Genomic DNA, 21,694 nt, shown 5'->3' on the forward strand with positions numbered 1-21,694 from the left:
TAAAACAGCGTTATCAAGCGCGTTTCGTACTTTGACAACGAGCGTTCTGCTCGTACTTTTTTTATTTGACATCGTTTAGAGAAACTGTTTATTACAGCGCATTATCGTGCCATTGATAAAGCGACCTATGGCGTAAGCAACGCGGAATGTATGACGTCATCGCAATATAAGTAATAAATCTTGAAAATATATTGCATCAAAGCGAAATCAGCTGAGGGTTCTCCGGTAAATCGCTCTTTGAACATTTTCAAACAAGCTTTGTCTATCAGAGCTCCTCAATTTTTAAAAAGATGTTAGGAACCCATACGAAGTAATTCACCGAATCACTCGAGCAACTATTGTACTCGAAACATCATTCTGAAGCCACTCACCTAACCCGTCTCAGTAACCGTCCACGCCTATTCATAAGGATCCGAAATATCGGGTAAGCCAATTAATTCGAGTGAGCAATTATGGAGAGTAGACATCAGCCACAGTAAAACATCATCGCGTCTTTTCCCGCGTAACAGATACCCCACGCATACACAGCCACTTCGAGAACGGGAGACGAAATTCTAATCAGCGCGTTATCTCCCTCTCTCTCTCTCTCTCTCTCTCTCTCTCTCTCTCTCTCTCTCTCTCTCGCTCGCTCGCTCGCTTGCAAAAACGAGACCGACCGAATATCCTATACGTATAACCCTGTGTGTGCTATCTCGGTCGCGCGTCTCTCTTTGTTATACCTTGCGTTGCTGCTGCTGCTCTCGGGCATATCAATTATACGGAGGGAACTACCGGATGACATTTTCTCGAGATAATTATCTCGGGCCGTCTTTTGTTTTCTGCATAAATAATCGTTCGCGTATATTGTACTTTCTCTACACACACGTATGAGCATACGCTCAGTATATCCACCTGAGTGCAAAAAAGCACGCAACGTCTTGCGCGCGCGCGCGAGCTTTATATTACCCTCTCGATTGTGAAAGTCTCAAACAGCAGCGGCAAGACTTTGTTAATTAAAAAACTTTTCGAATTTCTTTTTTATAACTATACACGCGACGTCTCTCGTGACTCTTTAAATTGGACCGCGCCGTTCTCGCCGTCGAGCTTTTTTAAGCTCCGTTGGCTAACTATCGAGGCGATCCGCACACGATGACGAAACTAATTGACAGTAAACCGACGCGTTCGTTTACGTCGATGTACACGGCTATGATTATTTGACGAGCGGTGAGAGAGATACTGCGCGAATATGCAGGAAGGTCTAGTTTAACGTATACATGGAAGTCTCGAATGGGCTGTATACGCGCCGCGTGTGTATATCAATACGAAAACTTTCGGCTGGTGAATAATTTAAGAGCTGGAAACTTGCGCGCCGGACTTATAATGAATTCACAACAATTGCGAGAAAGTTTAAATATTATATTTGGAAAACTTATGATTGCATGATGCTGATGCATTGAATTTATATAGAATATGGTAGTAAATAAAGCGGAGGTGGGGGGTGTCTTGAAAATTAATCAAAAGTTTTGATGAGCTTGCAATCTTTTCTCTGTGAAATTTCATTTTTATATTAAAATTAATAGTATTATAGTTGAACAGGAATTAGGTAACTTCCTATTTATAGAAATGCGTTATTTTAGAAGTGAAATCCCCATCACAAAATTACATGCGCATTAATACTCCAACTGAATATTTCATCAAAAACAATCGGTCTCTATACCATTTGTCGCTGGCGAACAACCGAAATCCACAAACAAAAATGACTGTCGAAATCCGACGCCCTATAGCTGTCTTTTTTTCTTTTTTTTCGCGCTCCGATCCCATTTAATGGAGAGAGAGAGAGAGAGAGAGAGAGAGAGAGAGAGAGAGAGAGAGAGACTGACACGATCGACGTCCGAGACTCTCGATCCCATCCCATCCCTCTCTCTCTTCCGCATCATGACATCCCCGGGCTCTCTCTCTCTCTCTCTCTCTCTCTCTCTCTCTCTCTCTCTCACACAACTTTTATTATTCGCCGCGTATCCGCTGAAAGCGAATATCATCCTGCCCTCGACAAAGTGGGATCGCTTGGTCATATAGCGAAAAATAAAATGCAGCACAGCTCCGAATTTCAGTCAGTCCTGGGATAATGGTCATATTTCATTTATAGAGTGGGATATCTTGCTCGCTACGTGATTCGGCAAAAGTCTTGAAGCCCTGGCTTTTTAACGGGGACGATTTATTTGCAGCGGAATAGCATCGACGTGTCATTCCGGGTCATCCTTCAAATTGAAAACTTCTCTCCCCTTGTGTACCCGATATACGTATACGTGGGCTGGGTATTCGATGGATATTCATGTTTATGCATCGAGTGGTGTGGATGGCTCTGAATAAACAATCACGTGCGTTCAAGAGATTTTGATGTTTTTGAGGATCGATTTCGCGAGTTATCGCTGATGTATTCCACGTGCGGCAGATTAATGCACGTCGACTTTATTAAATTTATTGTATGCACGGATGCGATTATATTAGAAATCGATTTATCGGTATAAATTTGAGATCACTTACCGATATTTCATCACTGATTCAATCTTACTGTCTCTTCTGTACTGAATCTTTAATGTTTTCATCAAGTATGAAACTAATTTGGATCGACACTCTCTCATTACTTTGAATTTAATATGGGAACGTCGATACTATCTTATACTTAGCTTATCTATTTCTGTTCAATTTCTTTCATTTCAAAATTTAAAATGGCGAATGCATTGAAAACACTCTTCACCCGCAAGAAAATCACAACAACCTCAGCAAGCGAGCAAGCAGATCCCAGCTTCAGAATTAAAAATACCTCTCCTATACACTCTCTATCGTAAAACCAACTCCGCGAGACTATCATTTTCTGCATTTCAGCGCGCGCCTCTCTCTCTCTCTCTCTCTCTCTCTCTCTCTCTCTCTCTCTCTCTCTCTCTCTCTCGCAGCTGTTAACGCGATTTCCACGACCCACATACGCGCACACCTCGGAATGTTTTCGCGAAACAACGCGAATAAATCCCTCCCGAATCGATGCATTATTCAAACTGTACTGACACACACACACACACACACACACACGACACGTCGTTAAAAGCAGTAGCTAGAGAGAGAGAGAGAGAGAGAGAGAGAGAGAGAGAGAGAGAGAGAGAGCCGCGAGTTCCCACTCGAAAAAATATCCCTGTCATCGCGCAGCGCGACAAAGTAGTCGGGCTGTGTATACAGTAGCACCTACACGACCATATTATACCCGGCGGAGAAATTGCTGAAGGAGGAACGTTTAGCCTCGGCGACGTCAACTCGAAAGCCTGCACAAGTAGGCAAGTCTCCTGGGCTAAGGAAAAAAAAACACAACTACGACGGCCCAACCACCGCTGCTGCTCCTAATTAAAAGCAGCGCACTTGCGATTTTTCTACACCCGTAGTGCGGTGCTTCTGGAGATAGAGGGGGGAAGAGGTCGACGCTGCTCATCGAATTTACCGCGTGTATGCCGCTACTCAGCTGCTGAGAAGGGGTTTTTCAGGAGGATGAAAGAGGATGGCCGGATTTCTTGCGGCTGCCGGGATGGATGAAAGGATGAGAGGAGGTTGTGACTTTTTCAGGGATGTCGGCACGCGGTTATATTTTTTGTTATTGGAGGACTGAAGAGATTGTAAACAAATGGATTTTCGTTTATGGAAACTCGCGCGCATATACGATGAATATGGATGATGGCCTTTTTCATTCGGCAATCGCTCGAATTTTTATTCTAATGGATTTCGCTGTTGGCACTATGCTGACGCAGGTGCCGCTTGTCCGAATACATTTTTTTAAAAGCATCTGTACATGGTGAAGCATCGATGTTTTCTTTGGGACGCTTTACACATCCTCCGAGCAAAGTATAAATCAAAATCAGGATTATTTACCGACCGAGCGTACAGTGATCTGTTAAAAAGGGAAAGAAATTAAAAGCAAACACAGCGGCGTAAAATTTAACGGAGAAAATCAAGAGAGAGACGATTCACGAGAGCTCTGGCCGCACGAGAATATCACTGTACACGATTCTCAGTTGGCCTATTTTCAACGACGTCCCACCGCGCGCGCGACGCGAACACGTTGCATAACTTCGTTTCAGAAGTCATTTACACGTAATGAAATAAATATTACACGGAAACGCTCTTATACCGCCCGAAAACCGGTAATAATGCCGCCGCTGCTGCTGCAATTTATTTCCTCGTCCGAGAGAGCTTATAACGAATCCTGTGCGTGTGCGTTCATGCTTACGTTATGGAAACATTAGCCCCGCGAGCTTCATTAGCATCGTTTTCAGTAGAGGATCTCTCGCGCGCCAGCTAAAGGGACAATATATTTCATCGCTTTTATAAATTTCGGTGCGGAAAATAGACCACACCGTGAATATTACATATTAAAAAAAAAGAGAGATTCGAGAGTAAAAATTTCATCTCCAGCGAGATGTAGAATAACGATAATGTTTGGTCGTAAGGTCGAGACTGGGTGTGTCAGAATTTTAAAAAACATAACATCTGCGCGCCCTAGTTTCGCTCTCTCTCTGTTATTGCGCTCGTTCTGCAGAGAGACGCTGCTATCTGCCGTTTGGGGTGTTCCGATGGCCGTTTAAGTTGCCGGATTAGAATCCGATGAATGAACGCCTCGATGAACGCTTTGCTTTAATTTATGTTCGAGGGAGTGGATCGAACTTCCTTTGAATGGATGCTCAAAGGGTGATAGCGCGCTGTGGTGATTATTAAATTCTCTCGCGTTATTAAGGGCGTTATTAATGCTCTTGATGGTAAAAATTCAACAGGAAATCTTGTTCGCTTTTTTGGGTAACGCGATTGAAAAGTAAAACTGGTTAGAAAAGCTATCGGATTTCGTTTCTTACCTCGGGCAGGGATTGCCTCCCGTTTCAGCAATTATCTGCCGCCATTTAATGAAATAAGTTCTAGTTCGATTTTGAACAATTACAAAGTTCTCTGCAGTACACGGATTGGCTCAAGTTGAACTTGGGCATAACTTGATTGGCCGTCGACGAAAGTTGCCTGCAGCCGTAGATCGAGGGCTTATCTTCAACACGACTCATGAGCCTCGGATAAATCAATTAGGATCGAACGAAGAGTGAGGATTTTAAATTTTAAACACTGATGTACCGTAAAGACGAGTTCCTTAACGCGAGGAAAATGAGGCAATAAGTATAACGACGAAATAAAGAGACTCTGCTCTCCTTAGAAAGAAAACTTCAGCGAAACTTCCACATCTTTTCAAGTGCAGCGAGGCCGAAGAAGAAGAAGAAATAGAGAACCAAAGAAAAAAAGGGTGTCTCCAGCGCAGCGCACACTACACTTTCAACGTAAAACTAGTCGGCAATTCTTAGTCGGCAATTCTTAGTCGGCGTTATTGCCCTACACCTACCCGTCATTGTACCGAATCGTCTCTTTCTCTCTCACACACGGCTGTAATCCCAAGAGCGAAAAAAAGGACTCGACACACTGGAAATTTCTCACTAAAGCCGCGACGAGACTTTTTGCAAACTTCATAGCTCGGAATCATTGTCCTTCGCCTCATACACATATCACACAAAGCTTTATACACGTGTGTACGTGTGCGGGAGCAACAACTGCGCGCCTTTTCCGCGCGATGCCCTGCGCGTCACAAAAGACATTCTGAACTAAATCTCTTCCATCTTCTCTCGCATCTCTCGAGACACGAAAGGTGGCCAAAGTGGCGCCGTGTCATATAGGCGACAAGAAGAGCGAGGAAGAGAGCGAGAATAAAGAGAGGAAGAAACCGAGCGGATTATGATAATGAACGGCTTTTTTCGACGATTGTGCGCAATTTTTTCAGACGTACGAACTCTCTCTCTCTCTCTTTCTCTCTCTCTCTCTCTCTCTCTCTCGGGAGAGGAATTACGTGCGTCGGATCCCAAAGTCGAGATTAGCATCGCCGAGAGAACGCGCGAACTTCTTGCTTCGCTTTTTCGCTATTGCTCGTTTATGCGGTATTCCGGATTGCGCTTTAAAGCGTCGTCGTATGATCTGATCTTTTTGCGCGGACGTGAGAGCCATGATTAAAGTGGCGCATTAGGCTGTCATGAGGCAGCGATTATTGCGCGCGAGCTTTGTAATTGAATTCGTGGTGTACAATTTGCGTGTATCGAAGTTTAATTACCGCGCGGGAATTTAAGGTATTCCGACGGCGGCGTAATTAGCATAGCACGCACAGAGCTTTTATATTAATTGCACGTCGAGAGCTTTGTGTCTCGCTCTGAATATTTTGAATTGTAAAATATTTCATGAATGAAAAGTTCATTCGGGGGGAGAGGAAACTTGGATAAAGTTTGTACTATGCTGCCTATTTGAATGTGCTCTGAATTTTCGCTATGAATAATCGCGTGAAAACTCTGGATTGTTTGAATATCACCGAAATTTTTCGCGACACAATATTCACGCTACGCAGCGATTTCGTGCGTACAGCGGTCCATAAAATGAAACACATTATAAAAGAGTATCGTTTGAGGATAGTTTTGGCCGTTGCATGAATGAAAGTTTAAAGAGCTCGCGTCTGGTAACGTTCTGTGAAATTTTATCGAAAAATGTAATTCTTGTCATTACCATCCAAAAAGTTTATGGAAGCACTCGTTTTACGAGCCATAAAATGATTTTACGAGCCATAAAAGCTAGCGATAGAATGACGTGAAATTTTTAATCCTCAGGAGTCCAAAAATAACGGCTGATTCGAAACCACACGAATTTACTGTTAAGCTCGTGCGTTGATCATCTCGACTCGATGAAGACGAGCACTGATTCGTGTCTCTCAAAAACAAACTAATGCACGCTTGTGATTGTAAATGTATGAAATATAAATCTGGATAAGGTTGAAATGTCGATCGAAACTTTGACAGTTTTTGTTCGATTTGCATTTGCATAAAAAAGTGGCATAAATTCTTATAATACGGCAGGGAGCACTATTGGATACAAGGAGAATATAGGTCAATAATGGATTGAAGAAAGAGAGAGGAATCAGAATGAAAAACTTATGAACAATAAAATTATGTGACTGTAGCTTCTACACAATGCATATTAAAATCGATTTCATATACTTTATGACACTATAGATCCTATATTTTGTAAGTGAAACTGCAGACCGTCACGTCATTTATAACATTCATATTCTTATTCAATATATAAAAACATTCATACTCAAAACTCGATGTCACACCTTTTATTCAGGTTATAATCTTTTTTTACTGCAGAAATCAATTATATTTCTGTGACGCACAACAAAAGAGCTGGATTTAAAAATGAAACATAACCCATCGCTTCATGCCTTAAATGAAAGTAAAGACGTAAGACTCTGAAAAATGCATTGAAATAAAGAAATTTTATCACAGAGCTTTTGGAGAATAAAACACATTAATAATATAGAAGAAAGGAAGAGGCTCAAGAGCCGACGACTGAAGCCCAATATTTTAAGATTGTAACCGCAGCACTGATACAGCCCGACTGAGAAATTATCTTGAAAGCATCGAGGACCAGTAAAAGAACAGCCAAAAAGTGAAACAAAAATTTATTCGCATATATTTATTTAAATGAACTTATCCCTCACAATAGAAGTTCGATCATTTGTTTGCTCAACACGTAATGAACTTACGTTTTTAAAAGGCTTCATTGCTTGTCCGTTTACCTATACATCACAATGCTTACGTACCTTTTACGAAGTAAATCGTAGTTAATACGATTGAACACTCAATTGCGCCCCTTACAACGCACAAAACCTATAACACTAGTTTAGCGCGAACGAGATATAGTCGGCTTTAAATTCGAAAAAAAAAAACAATTAGTTACACGTATACACGCATTTTCAGGCAGCTCTAACTTTATTTCGGTCTAGTTGCATGATGCACGAACGTGAGCCGAACTTTACAACTTCCATGATTATGCCTTCAACGAAATTCGCAGAGAGCAGAGCGTAGTTATCCGAATCACCGCGAAGGTAATAAATCACCAAATGTATTCCACTGTCGTGGTTCACACTTTGAACCAGAGAATCTTTTATTTAGAACAAGATCGAATATTCCAAAAGCTGCAGCGAAGCAAAATTACGGACGCAATATTCATGAGACACTATCCGGGCAACGTCACCAACAATAATCGTCCCTCGAAAGCAAAACAACGAAGGGATTGTCTCCTCCTAATCAATTCCCCCGATAAAATTGTTAAACCCAAACGAGAAAATCAGTCCTGACAGTAATGCGATTGACAACGACACGCTCTCACGAAATCCAGTACGTTATATGAAAAGTCCATAAATCGCGAGCTTGCATCATCACGAAGGAGAGTCACGAATGAAAAAATCAGCCGCGAAAAGGCAGCAGAGCCTATAGCATCGAAAAAAAATTACGGCTCAGCTAAAGTAGACCCCGAGAGTGTCAGAAAGATTACAATGTACCAAAAACTCCCTCCTCCCAAAAACAAAGAAAGAAGAAAGAAACTTCGGAGACAGATCCTTTCGACGCGAGACGAGAATGCGGATACGCCTCGGGACAGCGAGCTGAGAGATATGTAGCACATGCAGAGCTTGCGATCGAATCGATATAAAGGAATTGGCAGTTTGGCACGCGAGTAGCTAGAGAGACCGGGGGGCTACCTTGTAGTCTAGAAAAAGCGGAGCGAGCAGAACCAGAGCCAAGCCCAAGATCTCTCTCTCTCTCTCTCTCTCTCTCTCTCTCTCTCTCTCTCTCTCTCTCTCTCTCTCTCTCTCTCTCTCTCTCTCTCTCTCTCTCTCTCTCTCTCTCTCTCTCTCTCTCGGGCCGAGTCAAGCTTCTGGCCCTGGGCCGTATGGATTTTTTTTCTCTTTCCCGTTTCGACGTCGAGCTGCCACGCTATATACTCGCGTGACCGCATAAAAAATCGTGTGCGTAGCACATCGTTCTCGATTTATAACTTGTTGCTGCGAATGAAAGATACGCGATTGTCTTGGTGCCAGCTCCCCGGCCTTTCAACGGGATAATTCATTAGCTTTATGCTTAATTGAATTTTCGTATCGTGCACGCGGGAAATTTCGTCTTGTGACAATGGAATGTTCGCCGCACAAGTGTACTATGTAATACACAAATAGAATGGAAGCATATAGAGCCTCGCTGATGATGTTTTTCGAAAGTGCGCGCGCGCGAGCTTTCGACACACTTTCGCCGGCAAAGCACGAAATGAAGCGGGTAAAAGAGCTTCGGATGGAATGACGATAATTTAAGTGATCCGAATGCTCGCTGGCCATTGTTGCCGCGCTCGCTTTTAATTTAGCTGTCAAGAGGATTTATTGTTTTCGCGTTCGGCTATTGGATTTTAAATTAGTGTGTATAAGGTAGAGCTCGGAGAGTTCTTCAGACTTGTTTGTAAATTATAAATTTCTGCTGCTGCTGCGCGAATTTGTACTTTGTGTTGGGAGCTGTTCAATGAAAATTACTGTTGCTTTCATAATTTTCTTGAAATTTTTCATGAGAATGACAAAAGTAAAACATTGTAATTAGAAGTAAGAATATTCGGTAGGATAATATTATGAAAAGCCCGAAACCCATCATCTACACTCGGTATACTTACGAGCCGAAGTGGTCGGATATTGGTTTATTTTAATCTCACTCGGCCTGACGCGCGAGTGTTATAGCGAACACTGCAGTTTGTACATCCATAACTGAGATATATAGAGAGGAGAAATCGTGCCTTGACCATTCGATGCTATCTAAATTAGATTGTGTAATTAATCAAATTTTCGCCAGGCCGCGTTTCGATTTTCAATTTCCGATACTTCGGTTCGCTCGACACTCTGGTGTATAGGGGATGTGAAGCTTTTCATCAATATTCACGAGTGTGAAAAACGTTAATCCTGTGTAATTTGTATGGAATGAATTGTTTACGATTTTATGACTAATACGTAACCCGGCTGAATCCAAAAATAAAACACGACGCAGTCATAATTCATCGTATTTCATACGGGCTCGTCCTAAAATTGATACATTTTTTCCGTGTACATTAAGTTATAATCTTTCCAATTAAGTTATCACAAGGCGGACACATAGACAGGCCGAGAGAGAGAGAGAGAGAGAGAGAGAGAGAGGGGGGGAAACGATTGCGGCTATCGACTCACGCCTACGTTATTAAGATGTTGCCTTAGCGGACGTTCCCAACAGATGAAACGAGCTTAAGTTGTCACACAGGCGTTTCCTGGTTATTCCGATTGTCTATTATTTTTTCAATAACCAACTAATCTCCGAGATTCCCCGTGATTTTTCCAAATCAATCTCTTCTCCATCAAAAGCTGCTTCTGCTGTTGTTCCTCTCCATAACTCGACACACACGCAGTGCGGTTAATTGAGTCGTTAATGCCACGGGGCAACTTTTAATGCGGAGAGAAGCAGCGAGATATACATCAATTCGAGTTTATTAATAAAGTGCGTGTGCCAGAATTGAGGGGAGATTCTGTGTAAACCACTGCTAACGCAAAACTTCGCGAGAGAGACGATAATCAAATTTCGCGGTTGTGCTGCTTCAACTCCATCCAACTATTGCACGAAATATAAATTGCCTGACAATTACAGTTTCCGAGAGAGTAAATATCACACGCGAGGAGTGCTGCTACTCTCTCTCTCTCTCTCACACATACACACACACACACACACACATACACACACGTAATTACGCTTTGGTGCGCGAGTAATGAAAACCTAACGGCGGGATAATTGCGCATCCATATTAGGAGGTATACTAGCGCTCTCGGCGTGTATTAATTATTTAATCTATGCGTATGTATATTGGAATGTTATATTCGCTCCGATAATTCCGGCCTGAAATATTTAACCGAATTATGTATCGCGTGTGGCATAAATTGGGTGTGTCGAAAACGCTTAGGGATTCATTGAAATTGTGATTGAGGATAATACGTAAATCATGCATTTTACGATGAAAAGTATTGCACAATTGATAACCGAAATTGAATCCTTTATAATGAAAGAGGATACGAGGTATGAATATATATCCGGAAAGAATAAATTGACTTTAAAATGCTAAGCGGGCTCAGAAAAGGTATAAGCCGTTAAACGTAATACTTTGTATCAACAGGGATTTTTGCCTCTTGCTGAAGACAGCCCGGGAGTTTTGAAATAATAGAAATTGAGATTTGTTTTACTTTCCAGCAGTGTGAGAAACTCTGCGATAGCTTTTTATTTTACTTAGAAATGCACTCTTTGCACTTGCGAGTTTCTGAACTATTCGAGCTTCGAAAGATGACTGGCCTAATTGTGAAGCATAATTTTTAACTATAGACAATTTCTTATTTTACTCTTTATTTAAATACTAATGTTACACACCACAAACACATTCAAAAATAGCCTCAGCTTATTATCACAAGAGAACAATTTGTCCGCAAACTCATAACAACCCACTCTCCATCCTCTACCGTTTGCTAACTCCATTACCCGAGAGTCTAGGCGCGACGTGTGGCCAGCCCTAAAAAAGAACTTCAAACAACAAACAGCAAACAAAAAACTCCCTAAAAATACCGTGTGCCCTCAAATCCTGGCCTTAAAGAAACGCGCGCCGAAAAAAAAAACACAACCACGTAGCCTCGCCTCGCCGAAAAAAAAAGAGAGAAGATAAGCCCGTGTACTATAGAGGAAACCTGTTTACATCACGCAGCCCACTTCCTGTGTGTAACGCATACCGTGTCCCTCGAAAAAATATCTATACTACCTACGACACGCCTCTATATCTACCACAGCACACAGATACGCGCGTGGAGTAAAAAAAGAGAGAGAGAGAAGAAACTATCGTCAAGAGAAAATAATGCAAAAGGCGGCGTCGTCATCATCCCTCCGACGCAACGCTTGGCTGCGTCGCTGCTCTTCGTTCCGGAAGCTCGTCTAAGACAATCGTCGCATGCTTCCCGGAATAACAATGCAGAGAGACGGGACCCTTCCTTTTCTCTCTCGCTCTCTCTCGCTCTCTCTCTCTCTTTCTATCTCGATGTCTATCTGAGTTGGCTTTCGCGCTGCTGAACTCGCTACTCTCCCGCGCTTGCTCTCTCGGCATTTTTTTCAATATGGAGGGGGGGGGTGGTTTGAAGTGTAGTTTGATGCGAGAGTCGGGTGGAAAAATCGAAGCTGGGGGAAAATTAACGCAAGTCACACTTTTGAGGTTTGAATGAAAAATTGTTTGTTGAAAAATCGAGAGATCGATATTCTGCTAGATACAGGTCGCAGAGTGGGCGAATTTTAAAATTCCTCTTCTTTTAAAAATTTTATACGAGGAAAGAATTTGGGGACACTCGTTAATTTCCCATCACGACGAGGTATAAGGAAGGCCACTATCGTTAGTTCTCGAGAAACATCGTCGTCGTCCCCCTAGTTTGCATCTTCGCCTCGTAGATCTAATCCAGACGGAATTTGTAGGAGGAAGCTTGCTCCAACTAAAGTTGAAAATCACCGGGTGGTCCAGGGTATTATAGGGGTAAACAAGGGGACTCTAATTAAACATTGTCCATTGCAGCTCTTGACAGAATCCAATAGACTAGCCGTAGAATGTATTGTACCCGCCGCCGGTTGCACTCGAGACACGCACGGGTTTTATCTATGAGATATTGTGTGCGAATTTACGTAATGTATATGTGCGAGGAGCAAAAAGGCTCTCGAAATCGCGTAAATTTTCTGCGATAAACCGGCTGCTGTTAACTATGCTATTCTTATTAAGCGTTTACGTTTTGTTTAGATGCTGCTCTGACGTGAGAGTTTGTCGCGTTTGGTTAAATATGTACAAAATTTTTAAATCAACCATAAGCATTGAGTCATTCAATTCTTATCGTCTCAACGGTCTCTATATAATCCGTCGGGAGACAATCCAACGTTATATTTTTAGATATACCAAACATGCCATTATTTTTCATCCCGCTAAAGTATTCAAGAAACACTGTGTTGGCTCAGATAACACGCCATTATCTCAGTGTGTCATCAACATTCAAATTAAGAATGTATCATCTGACCCAGATAGTATACACTTCACGTTTGACACATGTTTAAAAAAAAATGAGGGTCGTTGTTAAAAAAAAACAACGACCCTCTCGAAGACGATAATAACAATAAATATTTTCCTCACACTCGTCATCGAAAAAGGCCCACTCGTTGAGCGACGACGACGCACCTCATCAACCTCGCGCGCGCAGAGCCCACCAAAAGCTCTGTAAACACGATCGCCCCTGATTTTTCCGAAGAACTAACAAAACTATATCTCCCCGTCTCCGCGAAAGAAAACTTTCCTCCCGCGCGCCAAGGGTCCGGAAAATCATCCTCGAGCGCGAACGCATCGCCCGGAAGGCCCCAAATTTTTCACGCGTCGATTCTCCCTGCGCGCCGAAATCCTTTCGTTTCCCCGAAAATAATCAAACTCATAGCCCCTCCGCCAATTCCCATACACGCGCGCACACGTGTGTGCACGCACGTGAACGGCGCGAAAGGCCAAAAATCAATTGAACGTGAGAACGTGAAAATAACAACTCACCGGGTGTCGGCGCGTGTGTTCTTTCCTCCTTCTCCTCCTTCTGCGTCACGCGCACGCGCAGTTGGCTGCTCTGTCGTCTGCTAGCGCGGCACACTGCACGCGGATCATTTCGCGCGTGCTGCTGCACTCTCTCGACGTCCCCCGCCTTTTTTCTCTCTCTTTTTCCATGTTTGGGTGTATTTATGCGCATCACCTTCCTCGACGAAGACCACCACCACCACTCGATGATGCTGTGTTGTACTTATGCTCCTCTTCGAAAATTCTTCTGCTGCTGCTTCTTCTTCAGCTGCCAGGTCCAGGAAGCCGATGCCTCGCCTTGACACACTCTCTCGCGCACACACACATACACATCCACTCGTTCTCTTTATTCTCGCATACGTATATATACATACACTCGACTGCAGCCACCCTCGCGAGAGAGAGACTATCGACGTGTGCGTAAAAATTTTATCGGACGCCCGGAAAAACGTACGGTTTTAATCCATTAGGCATTATACGCGCGTGGAATGGAGAGTAAGAGAGAAAGAGAAAGAGAGAGGAGAGCATCAGGCGTTTATCGCGTTTGACAGTTTTACGCCGAGTTCTCTCTCTCTCTCTCTCTCTCTCTCTCTCTTTCCTTTTTCTCTCTCTTTGTCCTCGTCGACGTCGTCTGCTACTTCCGCGCGCGGCTATTATCGTATTTGGCGAATTTACTCCGGGAGAGAAAAGCTATAACGGTTATGAATCTAGTCTTCGACACTTTAGGGGTGATATTAAAAAAACATTCACGGTAAAAATCACAATAAAAATAGTAAAAAAGCTCGCGGACAATAATAAACTTTGATCAATCTCTCGTCGCTCGCGCACATTTTCTCTTTATTTTCTCAGCCCACCATCGCACACACACACATAAGGGATATAAGGACAACCTTCCGCCTCTTTTTTTCCCTCTCTTTCTCTTATCCTCCGCGTGAATTCATGCGGCAAAATTTGATAAATTTTTGCTGGGTATAGTCGATAATGCTGTGCCTCCCCGGGGCTTTTTCGCGTGTTTCGCGCGAATTTCTGGTGGAAAAAAGCCGTCGTTTTCTTCGCGCCAAGAGACAGATAGACGAGAGGAAGAAAGATTTGTTTAATAATTCTGATGGATCGCGGCGAAGTAGTCGATCATATTTTCTCTCTCTCTCTCTCTCTTCTTTTTTTCGTCATTAAGCACGATTGATCGAGCGCAATTTTTCTACGCGACCAGAGAGAGAGAGAGAGAGAGAGAGAGAGACTGATGCACCACGTGACGCGCGCTGCATCAGCTCGTTATCGCACTGCTCGGCTCTCCCTCCCTCTTTCTCGTATTTACATAGGCGAATTATAAATACGCGAACGCCACACGCGTATAATGGCAAAATCAATGCCCGCTCAGGTGTGGATGTAAGTACGTCGTCCGCGCGGCTCTGTGTGTGTGTGTGTGTGTGTGCGGGAGAAAATGAAAAAAGCCGACGAAACTCGAATTATTATGCAAGCGTCGAGCGCCATAACCTTCGCGGTATCTATAGTGTCGCCAGGCGCAGGTAAACACGTTAGTCTATGTATACCCGTACCTGGCAAGAGAGAGAGCCTCACACACACACACACCCACGTGTGAGAAAGAAGGATAAAAATTGTCCGATGCACGCGCTTATCCGAGTGTATAGAGAAGAGAGAAAGAGAGACGGCGAACAGCTGACACGCAGGCAGGAGGATATAGGTTCGTCGCAGGAGGCGATAAAGAGAGACGGAGATGTGTCCGCGGGTCATAAGGAAAGAACGCAAACTCTCTCGCACGCATATAGGGAAAACAAACCTCTGGATACGACGTCTCGCTGAATGAAAACGAACTGCAGCAGCGGTCGCACCACGAAGAGAGATCCGCGCAGCGTATATACTATATATACCTGCTTCTCTCTTTCTCTGCACTCCGGTGTGTACACGCGCAGCGAAGAGTCACACGCACACCGTCTTCTAACTCTCTCAGTCGCGCGCGACGTGTGTCTCGGTATATAGCTATATAGGCACACGCAAAGTGAGAGAGAGAGAGAGCACACGCGTATAGGTGTATCTCTGTATCAATCTATCACAAGTGCTGCTGCTGCTGCTGGCTCAGCTTGAATATACACTGGTATACAAGTAGTATACCGAGTAAAAAGGGAGAGAGACCCGATAATGATGTCCAGGTTCACAGGCTCCGGATAGCACTAATAACGCGCACTGCACGCGGATATAATAGCTCTCTTCGAGAGTTGTCCGTGCTGTCGACTCTCTCCCTGCACACTCTGGCGGATACTATAACCTCTATCTCTCGCGCGCGCGTTATAGTGTCTCCGGGCGGCGCGGCAGATGTGCGCCTCCGCGTCTTTCTCTCTCTCTCTTTCCTTTCCTTCGCGCACTCACTCTGCCTGCTTCGTCCGTATTATACTGGCACGGCACACGTCGCCGCGGCTCTGCGATGCTCTCTCGCCTGTGTACTATTGTTGTTATTATTACACACGTACACACGTTAGGTTAAACGCGAGAGAGAGAGAGAGAGAGAGAGAGAGAGAAAGATGTACGTGTATACATATATATGTATATATACATATACGTGTGTATAAGCGCGCGGGAGCCGTTTATTCGCTGGCCCGTCGGGGCTGTACTACTGGTGGCTCGCGAGGAGAGAGACGAGAGCAGTCTGAAAGAGAACCGCGATCAGCAGCGCCGCCGTCGGTGTGGGCGGAGAGACGGTGTTCTATACACTGCATAGGGGGACACAGAACATCAGCAGCAGCAGCGGCGCGGCGGCTTTTTCACGCGCGCATGACTCTCTTCTCGCCGGGTTCGCAGCTCCTTTCTGCGCAGCCTTATGTATGTATGTATACTTATATACAGCGCTGCGCGAAGTTCGACGACGAGAGGTGTGAGAGGGCGAGTTTTTTCTCTCTCCCGCCGCAACACTTATATATACCTATACGATCTGCGCAAGAGCTCGCGCTCCGCGGGGTTTGCCATGTTGGATGTAGATGTGTGCGGGGATGGAGTGTTGATGTGTGTATATACTTACTTGCGGGAGAGCCGGAGAGCGCGTGCGACCCTGGCGATGGTGGATGGAGGCTCAGTGCTGGAATGACGTTTTGTATTGTTAATATTGATACGAAAAAATTATTATGTATAATAAAGAGGGATTATACTTTGATTTTCATACATTCATTACAATCTACCCTATATCTCGGCGAAAGGGTCTCTCCTAACGAAGCGAACCTGTTTACGACATAATTAAACTATACGAGTATACGAAGTAGTCGACGCGCCGGAGTGTCGCTCTTATCTACGCCCGTTTCGCAAACACGTGTATACGTATATATAGGAAGAGCAATACGTATATAACAAAAAAGCGACCGATGTGCATCTACTGTATGCAAGCCGCCGCACGAGACGGGCGGAAAACGCGATATACGACGTCGACGGCTGCTGGTGGGCTATATTTAGCCCTGCGCACAGTTTACAACAGCGACCTCAATAAAAACTTGCATAAATTTTCGTTAATGTGTCCATTTGCGGCGGATATATATATATTACGCGATGTCAAATTAATAAAACTCGACTCTGAAATGACAGTAGCGGCGCTCTCTCTCTCTCTCTCTCTCTCTCTCTCTCTGCGGCGGCCCGCACACATACATATACTGACACTTTGCCAATTTGGACGGACGAAATATATCGTATACGAGCGGACGAGGTTATACACGTCTGTTGCTATTTTCAAGCGTAAAATTTCCCGATTCGTATACTGAAGTATTTTATCGAATTAGAGAATACGTATCGGTACGATAAATTAAACGAGAATTATCGGATTACCGCTTGGACGAGCTCCGATATGTCTCTTATGGCTCTCTTGCGCGGAACTGTCAGGAGACTCGAGCGACCGACTTTTTTATGTTTTTCCGATTTTTGGGAAAAATTTGCGCGCGACAGTTTTTTGTGATTTTTGTTTTTTTCCAATTTAAGACCGTTTGAGAGAATATTATCGTGCGTCGGTAACCGAAAGATTAGAAAACGATTCTTATCTCGTCAATCAAAACCACATAAATATTTGTTTGTTTCAACAACCGTTGACTCGAACGAAATTAAATATGACACTTTCGCGCGCAGTGCTGACGCCACTGCTGCCAACATCGAAATTGCACTTTTGCGCGCACATGATGACGCTCACCCGAGTTTGGTTATGTTTGCTGATGCCGTTTTAGCGGATATCGTACTTATGATACTAGCCGGTGTTTGCAGTTTATTCGATTGTTAATATTTACACAGATCTTCCGGCATCATGAAGCTCGTGAGGTAAGACGTCTGCAGCGAGTTCCTCCGCTCTTATTCCGCGAAAAAGTTTGCCCAACAAACTTTTGTTCGTTTGTGTAAACTTGGAAAAACATCCACGCGTCATTTCTAACCTTAATCCGGTTCCAGGAGGGCTTTTAAACGTTATTATTTTGTTACACAGGTTTTTGATGAAACTGAGCCACGAAACGGTCACGATAGAGCTGAAGAATGGAACCCAGGTTCATGGAACTATCACTGGTAAGGACGCTTTGTCAACTGCATTTTGGAGCAAGAGTAGATGAATTTGAAACTGCTCCATAAATAATAACAATATGAAATGAGAGTTTGGAGTTTGATTTTTCTCTTTTTGGAAAATCAGAATATACTTTTGAACGCTTGAGTTTGTTGCCTGGAGTGTGGATTATTGACAAGCGTGAAATATTTTTATTTATTTTATAAACAAAATATCTATTACTTCCAGGTGTTGACGTAGCAATGAACACACATTTAAAGACAGTCAAGATGACGATAAAAAACAGGGATCCAGTGCAACTGGATACTCTTAGTTTAAGAGGAAATAACATTAGATACTACATTCTACCAGACTCTTTACCTTTGGAAACATTATTAATCGACGACACACCCAAAGCCAAGGCTAAGAAGAAGGAAGCCGCTCGAGGTTTGTAATCTATTAAGCAGTCTCTATGATTTAAAATAGTCAGCCAATTTTCAATGCATATCCAATTTCCATTCCATAGGAGCTGCAAGAGGCAGAGGTCGTGGAGGACGAGGTGCCAGAGGAGGTCGTGGTGGTAGAGGAAGAGGACGAGGCAGGCGATAGTAGTGTAATAACTTCATTCCAAAAACAATTAAAGAGTGTTTGGTTAAGTTCAATGATTAAATCGTATTTTCTACTATATATAAAGTATCTTTCGTATCTCCTATTGCTGATAAACCCATCATGAACTTTTTATAACCAAATATATTGATTAAGATATTTATATGTATAAAATTTTCATAAAACTGTAATAGTACAGGAGAGTGTATCAGCCATTACTTTTGGATTGAGTTTTCATCAATTCTCAAAGAATCGTAATTAATATGTACCAGCGATATACAAATGATAAAATTGTATTTCGTAATAATTCAATTATTAAATAATATAATTAAAGTAATAATAACGAGTTTGTTTTTTTATTGTTTAACTTAGAAAAAGAAGGTGGCTCCTTCTAAAATTGCTGCGTCATAAATGAAAGTATTACTGATTGGTTTGTACTGATGTGTTATGAATTTCACTGTTTCCTGTGCGACAAGGCCTCCTAAGGTTGCAGAAATAGAATGTAATTCAGCACCTCCGAACCGGCACACCTCGTGCACATAATCATCTTTCACCAGAGGTCCACATCCCCATTCACCTAATAATTTTGATATGCAGGCCTGAAATGATGAGTAAATTTATTTAAATTATCCATGCTTGTTTGTTTCGAGTGCGAAAATAAGGAGCTTTCAAGTCTTTCATACCTTTAGTTTAACAATGTCAGGCTCCACATGATCATCAAATTCACCTGGGTAAGCATTATACTCTGCTTGAAACTTTTCTACTCCTCTTAATACCACATAGTATACCATTAGACTTTCGGGATTTTCCAATTCTTGTGCTGAAAAAAAGTTTTTATTTTTTTTCAGAGAACTCAAAAATATTCATAAAAGTAAAACTTTGTCATTAGATTTACCTATTTTATTTGTATTAATCAACTTAGGATCATATTCATCCGCAATACAAGTCCCCCTCTGGACACAAAGTTCAGATGCATGTCTGCAAAAGAGCTTCACATCCTTCTCAGGTATCGAATCTGATGGTTTACCTAATTGCCTCAATAACATAAGAGTCCTCCTCCACACTGCTTCCACATCAGCTACTGCTTGCTTATGATACCTAAAAAGAGAAAAATTAATTGATAATTAAAAGTTTGAATAAAATGATTATAATGATAAGGAAATTGTACATACACTTGCTGAAGGGAAATAAATTTTTCAGTGTCAGCTACCATATCTGGCAATGCACCTGTCAGAGGTAAAAGGCCTCCACCTTCATGTTCCATGAAATCCCTTATAGCTTTGGCAATAATCCAAAATGAACTGCTCTAAAATATACACAATTAACAAAATTATTAGTTTTACGTTTACAATCAAATTTTTTCTAAATATAAATATGATAGTTACTTTTGAGTTCAAATTGATACAGCTATTGTCATTTAGAACCTCACTGACGGTGCCTGACACAGTTGTAGGACGAATACATGTATTAACTGCTCTAATAGCTTCTTCAAAATTCTCCTCACCAATAGGAACACCATTTTCATCTTTCCTTATGCCATCTCTGATCATCTCTTTGAATTCTTCCTTTTCAACTCGAGTTTTTGGTAGATCTTGATGAGTTTCAAGCCACTTCTGTAAATACTTGTATAGGACAGTTACATAAGGCGTATGAGAATGGTCTTTCAAGTCCATTGCTTCCAGATCTATACTGTCAAAATGATTCTTCAATCCTTCAAATGGTTTATCTAATCTTAGATCAGGTATTTCATTGTCTGGATGCGTTTCAACAACAGTATGTTCTTTGATTTGAACTCTTGCACAACCTATGAATCCTATTGATCTACACACAATTAGAGGGATATCTAATTCCCACAGCTTTTTGGATAGTATGATAAGTGATCTGCAATCAACATTTTTTTTATTTTAAAATATAAATACATTAAAAATAATATAAAAAAAATGTAGGAAGTTGAATTCAAATTTACTTCTCTGGCATTGCACAGGCAATCACAATGGTAAAATTGTTAAAAAAGTCTGGACTATTATTTAGAATCTGTTCAGGCCCTTCATCAATGTAATCTCCTCTCACATCAGAATTCAGTTCCAGCAGCAGTTGCGTAGCTACCTGAGCACGTGATTTACCAGCGCTATCCGCATCTAGGAAAAAACTAATAAACAAAATAATTGGACAATTTTAGTATAGTCTTGTTATCAGATATTCAAAGTTACGATTCAGTGATTAAAACTGAAAGATTGACAGTAGCATATTAAATTGAAAAAAAACATTATATGCAATGGCAAAATTACAATTCTAAAAAACAAGAGAGTTTACTGCAATCCTCCGACTCATTTCTCAATATAGTCTCTTACTTGGATCCAATATCCTCATCCGTCACTTTGTTTCCATCGATGATGGTAAAGGCACCAATCCCTGGCAGTACGAGTGATTTAAGGATTTCAGTGCCAAGTGCATTAGCATTTATTAGGCAGACGTGTGCAGATTCCAATAAAGATTGTCCATGATCATTCCATAACCTGTAATTAATTCACAGAAACGTTCAAGTAACTCTGCGATTACTCAAATTGATCGAGCGATATCCAAATTTTAATGTGATTCCATTTTTTTCTTTTTTTCAAATCAGTGAATCATCCCAGTTTATCAAAAATACCTCACCTCAATTGTCTGTCGTATTTCCGACTTTTCTCCGACTGTTCGGGGGACTTTGGTGCTGGTGAAGCCATTGCTTATTGCTTAAACTAATTATTGTCGAAAAATATTTACAAATGGTTAACCAAATTGCGTTCTTCTTTCATTCGAGTCAATGTTTTTCTTTTGAAACAAAGGTGAAAAAATTCGCCGACAAGCCCGTACACACATAGAATCCAACCTTACCTGTAGGCTCTAGATATGACGAAATCTGCTGAATCTCTCGCGACTCTCGCCGCGCGCGAAATTCGACAATTTTCTGCGAATTGATAGATGGCATTACTTATGCCTATATAGCTATATATGTATTTGAATTTTCCGGTTGAACTATATTGATTTTTCATG

General features: G+C 42.2%; 4 protein-coding genes across 9 annotated transcripts in view; 1 reads left to right on the forward strand and 3 right to left on the reverse strand.

Moving 5' to 3' along the window:
* Positions 1 to 16,265, reverse strand: part of LOC100114742 (neurocalcin homolog) — a 156,488-nt gene extending 140,223 nt beyond the window's left edge. The window contains exon 1 of the mRNA XM_008209125.4: positions 15,341 to 16,265. The gene's annotated coding sequence lies outside the window, so the exon portion shown is untranslated. The remainder of the gene's footprint in view (positions 1 to 15,340) is intronic.
* Positions 1 to 17,451, reverse strand: part of LOC100679718 (neuronal calcium sensor 2) — a 144,906-nt gene extending 127,455 nt beyond the window's left edge. For 3 of the 6 annotated variants that reach the window (XM_032600479.1, XM_016985745.3, XM_016985750.3), the window contains exons 1-3: positions 17,365 to 17,416; positions 16,715 to 16,770; positions 16,574 to 16,630 (exon numbers count right to left, since the gene is read on the reverse strand). Coding sequence is in view for 1 of the 6 variants with exons in the window: in XM_016985743.3 (XP_016841232.1) it covers positions 13,525 to 13,714 (190 nt within the window). In the remaining 5 variants the exon portion in view is untranslated. Of the gene's footprint in view, positions 1 to 13,524; positions 15,335 to 16,573; positions 16,631 to 16,714; positions 16,771 to 17,364 lie in introns of those variants that run through there. The other 3 variants (XM_032600480.1, XM_016985746.3, XM_016985743.3) reach the window with 2 other exon arrangements.
* Positions 17,452 to 17,675: 224 nt separating this feature from the next.
* On the forward strand, positions 17,676 to 18,998 carry LOC100114702 (probable small nuclear ribonucleoprotein Sm D1). Its single transcript, XM_008209131.4, has 4 exons — positions 17,676 to 17,844; positions 18,005 to 18,081; positions 18,305 to 18,502; positions 18,582 to 18,998. The coding sequence occupies exons 1-4, from the start codon at positions 17,831 to 17,833 to the stop codon at positions 18,662 to 18,664; spliced, it is 372 nt and encodes a 123-aa protein (XP_008207353.1). The 5' UTR covers positions 17,676 to 17,830; the 3' UTR covers positions 18,665 to 18,998.
* LOC100123828 (NEDD8-activating enzyme E1 regulatory subunit) lies at positions 18,939 to 21,628 on the reverse strand. Its single transcript, XM_016985740.3, has 8 exons — positions 21,317 to 21,628; positions 21,013 to 21,177; positions 20,628 to 20,810; positions 20,047 to 20,542; positions 19,834 to 19,967; positions 19,557 to 19,759; positions 19,345 to 19,481; positions 18,939 to 19,260 (listed from the first exon to the last, which is right to left on the reverse strand). The coding sequence occupies exons 1-8, from the start codon at positions 21,382 to 21,384 to the stop codon at positions 19,030 to 19,032; spliced, it is 1,617 nt and encodes a 538-aa protein (XP_016841229.1). The 5' UTR covers positions 21,385 to 21,628; the 3' UTR covers positions 18,939 to 19,029.
* Between the last annotated feature and the right edge of the window lie 66 nt (positions 21,629 to 21,694).

The sequence above is a fragment of the Nasonia vitripennis genome, chromosome 5 (assembly GCF_009193385.2).
Source record: "Nasonia vitripennis strain AsymCx chromosome 5, Nvit_psr_1.1, whole genome shotgun sequence".
NCBI lineage: Eukaryota > Metazoa > Arthropoda > Insecta > Hymenoptera > Pteromalidae > Nasonia > Nasonia vitripennis.

What these genes read in the sequence shown, in the direction of transcription:
- LOC100123828 (XM_016985740.3), bottom strand. Translation starts at nt 21,384, where the DNA reads ATGGCTTCACCAGCACCAAAGTCCCCCGAACAGTCGGAGAAAAGTCGG. An exon ending in TTTATTTCCCTTCAGCAAGT is followed by an intron (nt 19,760 to 19,833) that starts GTATGTACAATT and finishes TTCTCTTTTTAG; the next exon opens with GTATCATAAGCAAGCAGTAG. An exon ending in GATTAATACAAATAAAATAG is followed by an intron (nt 19,482 to 19,556) that starts GTAAATCTAATG and finishes ACTTTTTTTCAG; the next exon opens with CACAAGAATTGGAAAATCCC.
- LOC100114702 (XM_008209131.4), top strand. An exon ending in GGTTCATGGAACTATCACTG is followed by an intron (nt 18,082 to 18,304) that starts GTAAGGACGCTT and finishes TATTACTTCCAG; the next exon opens with GTGTTGACGTAGCAATGAAC. An exon ending in GAAGAAGGAAGCCGCTCGAG is followed by an intron (nt 18,503 to 18,581) that starts GTTTGTAATCTA and finishes TCCATTCCATAG; the next exon opens with GAGCTGCAAGAGGCAGAGGT.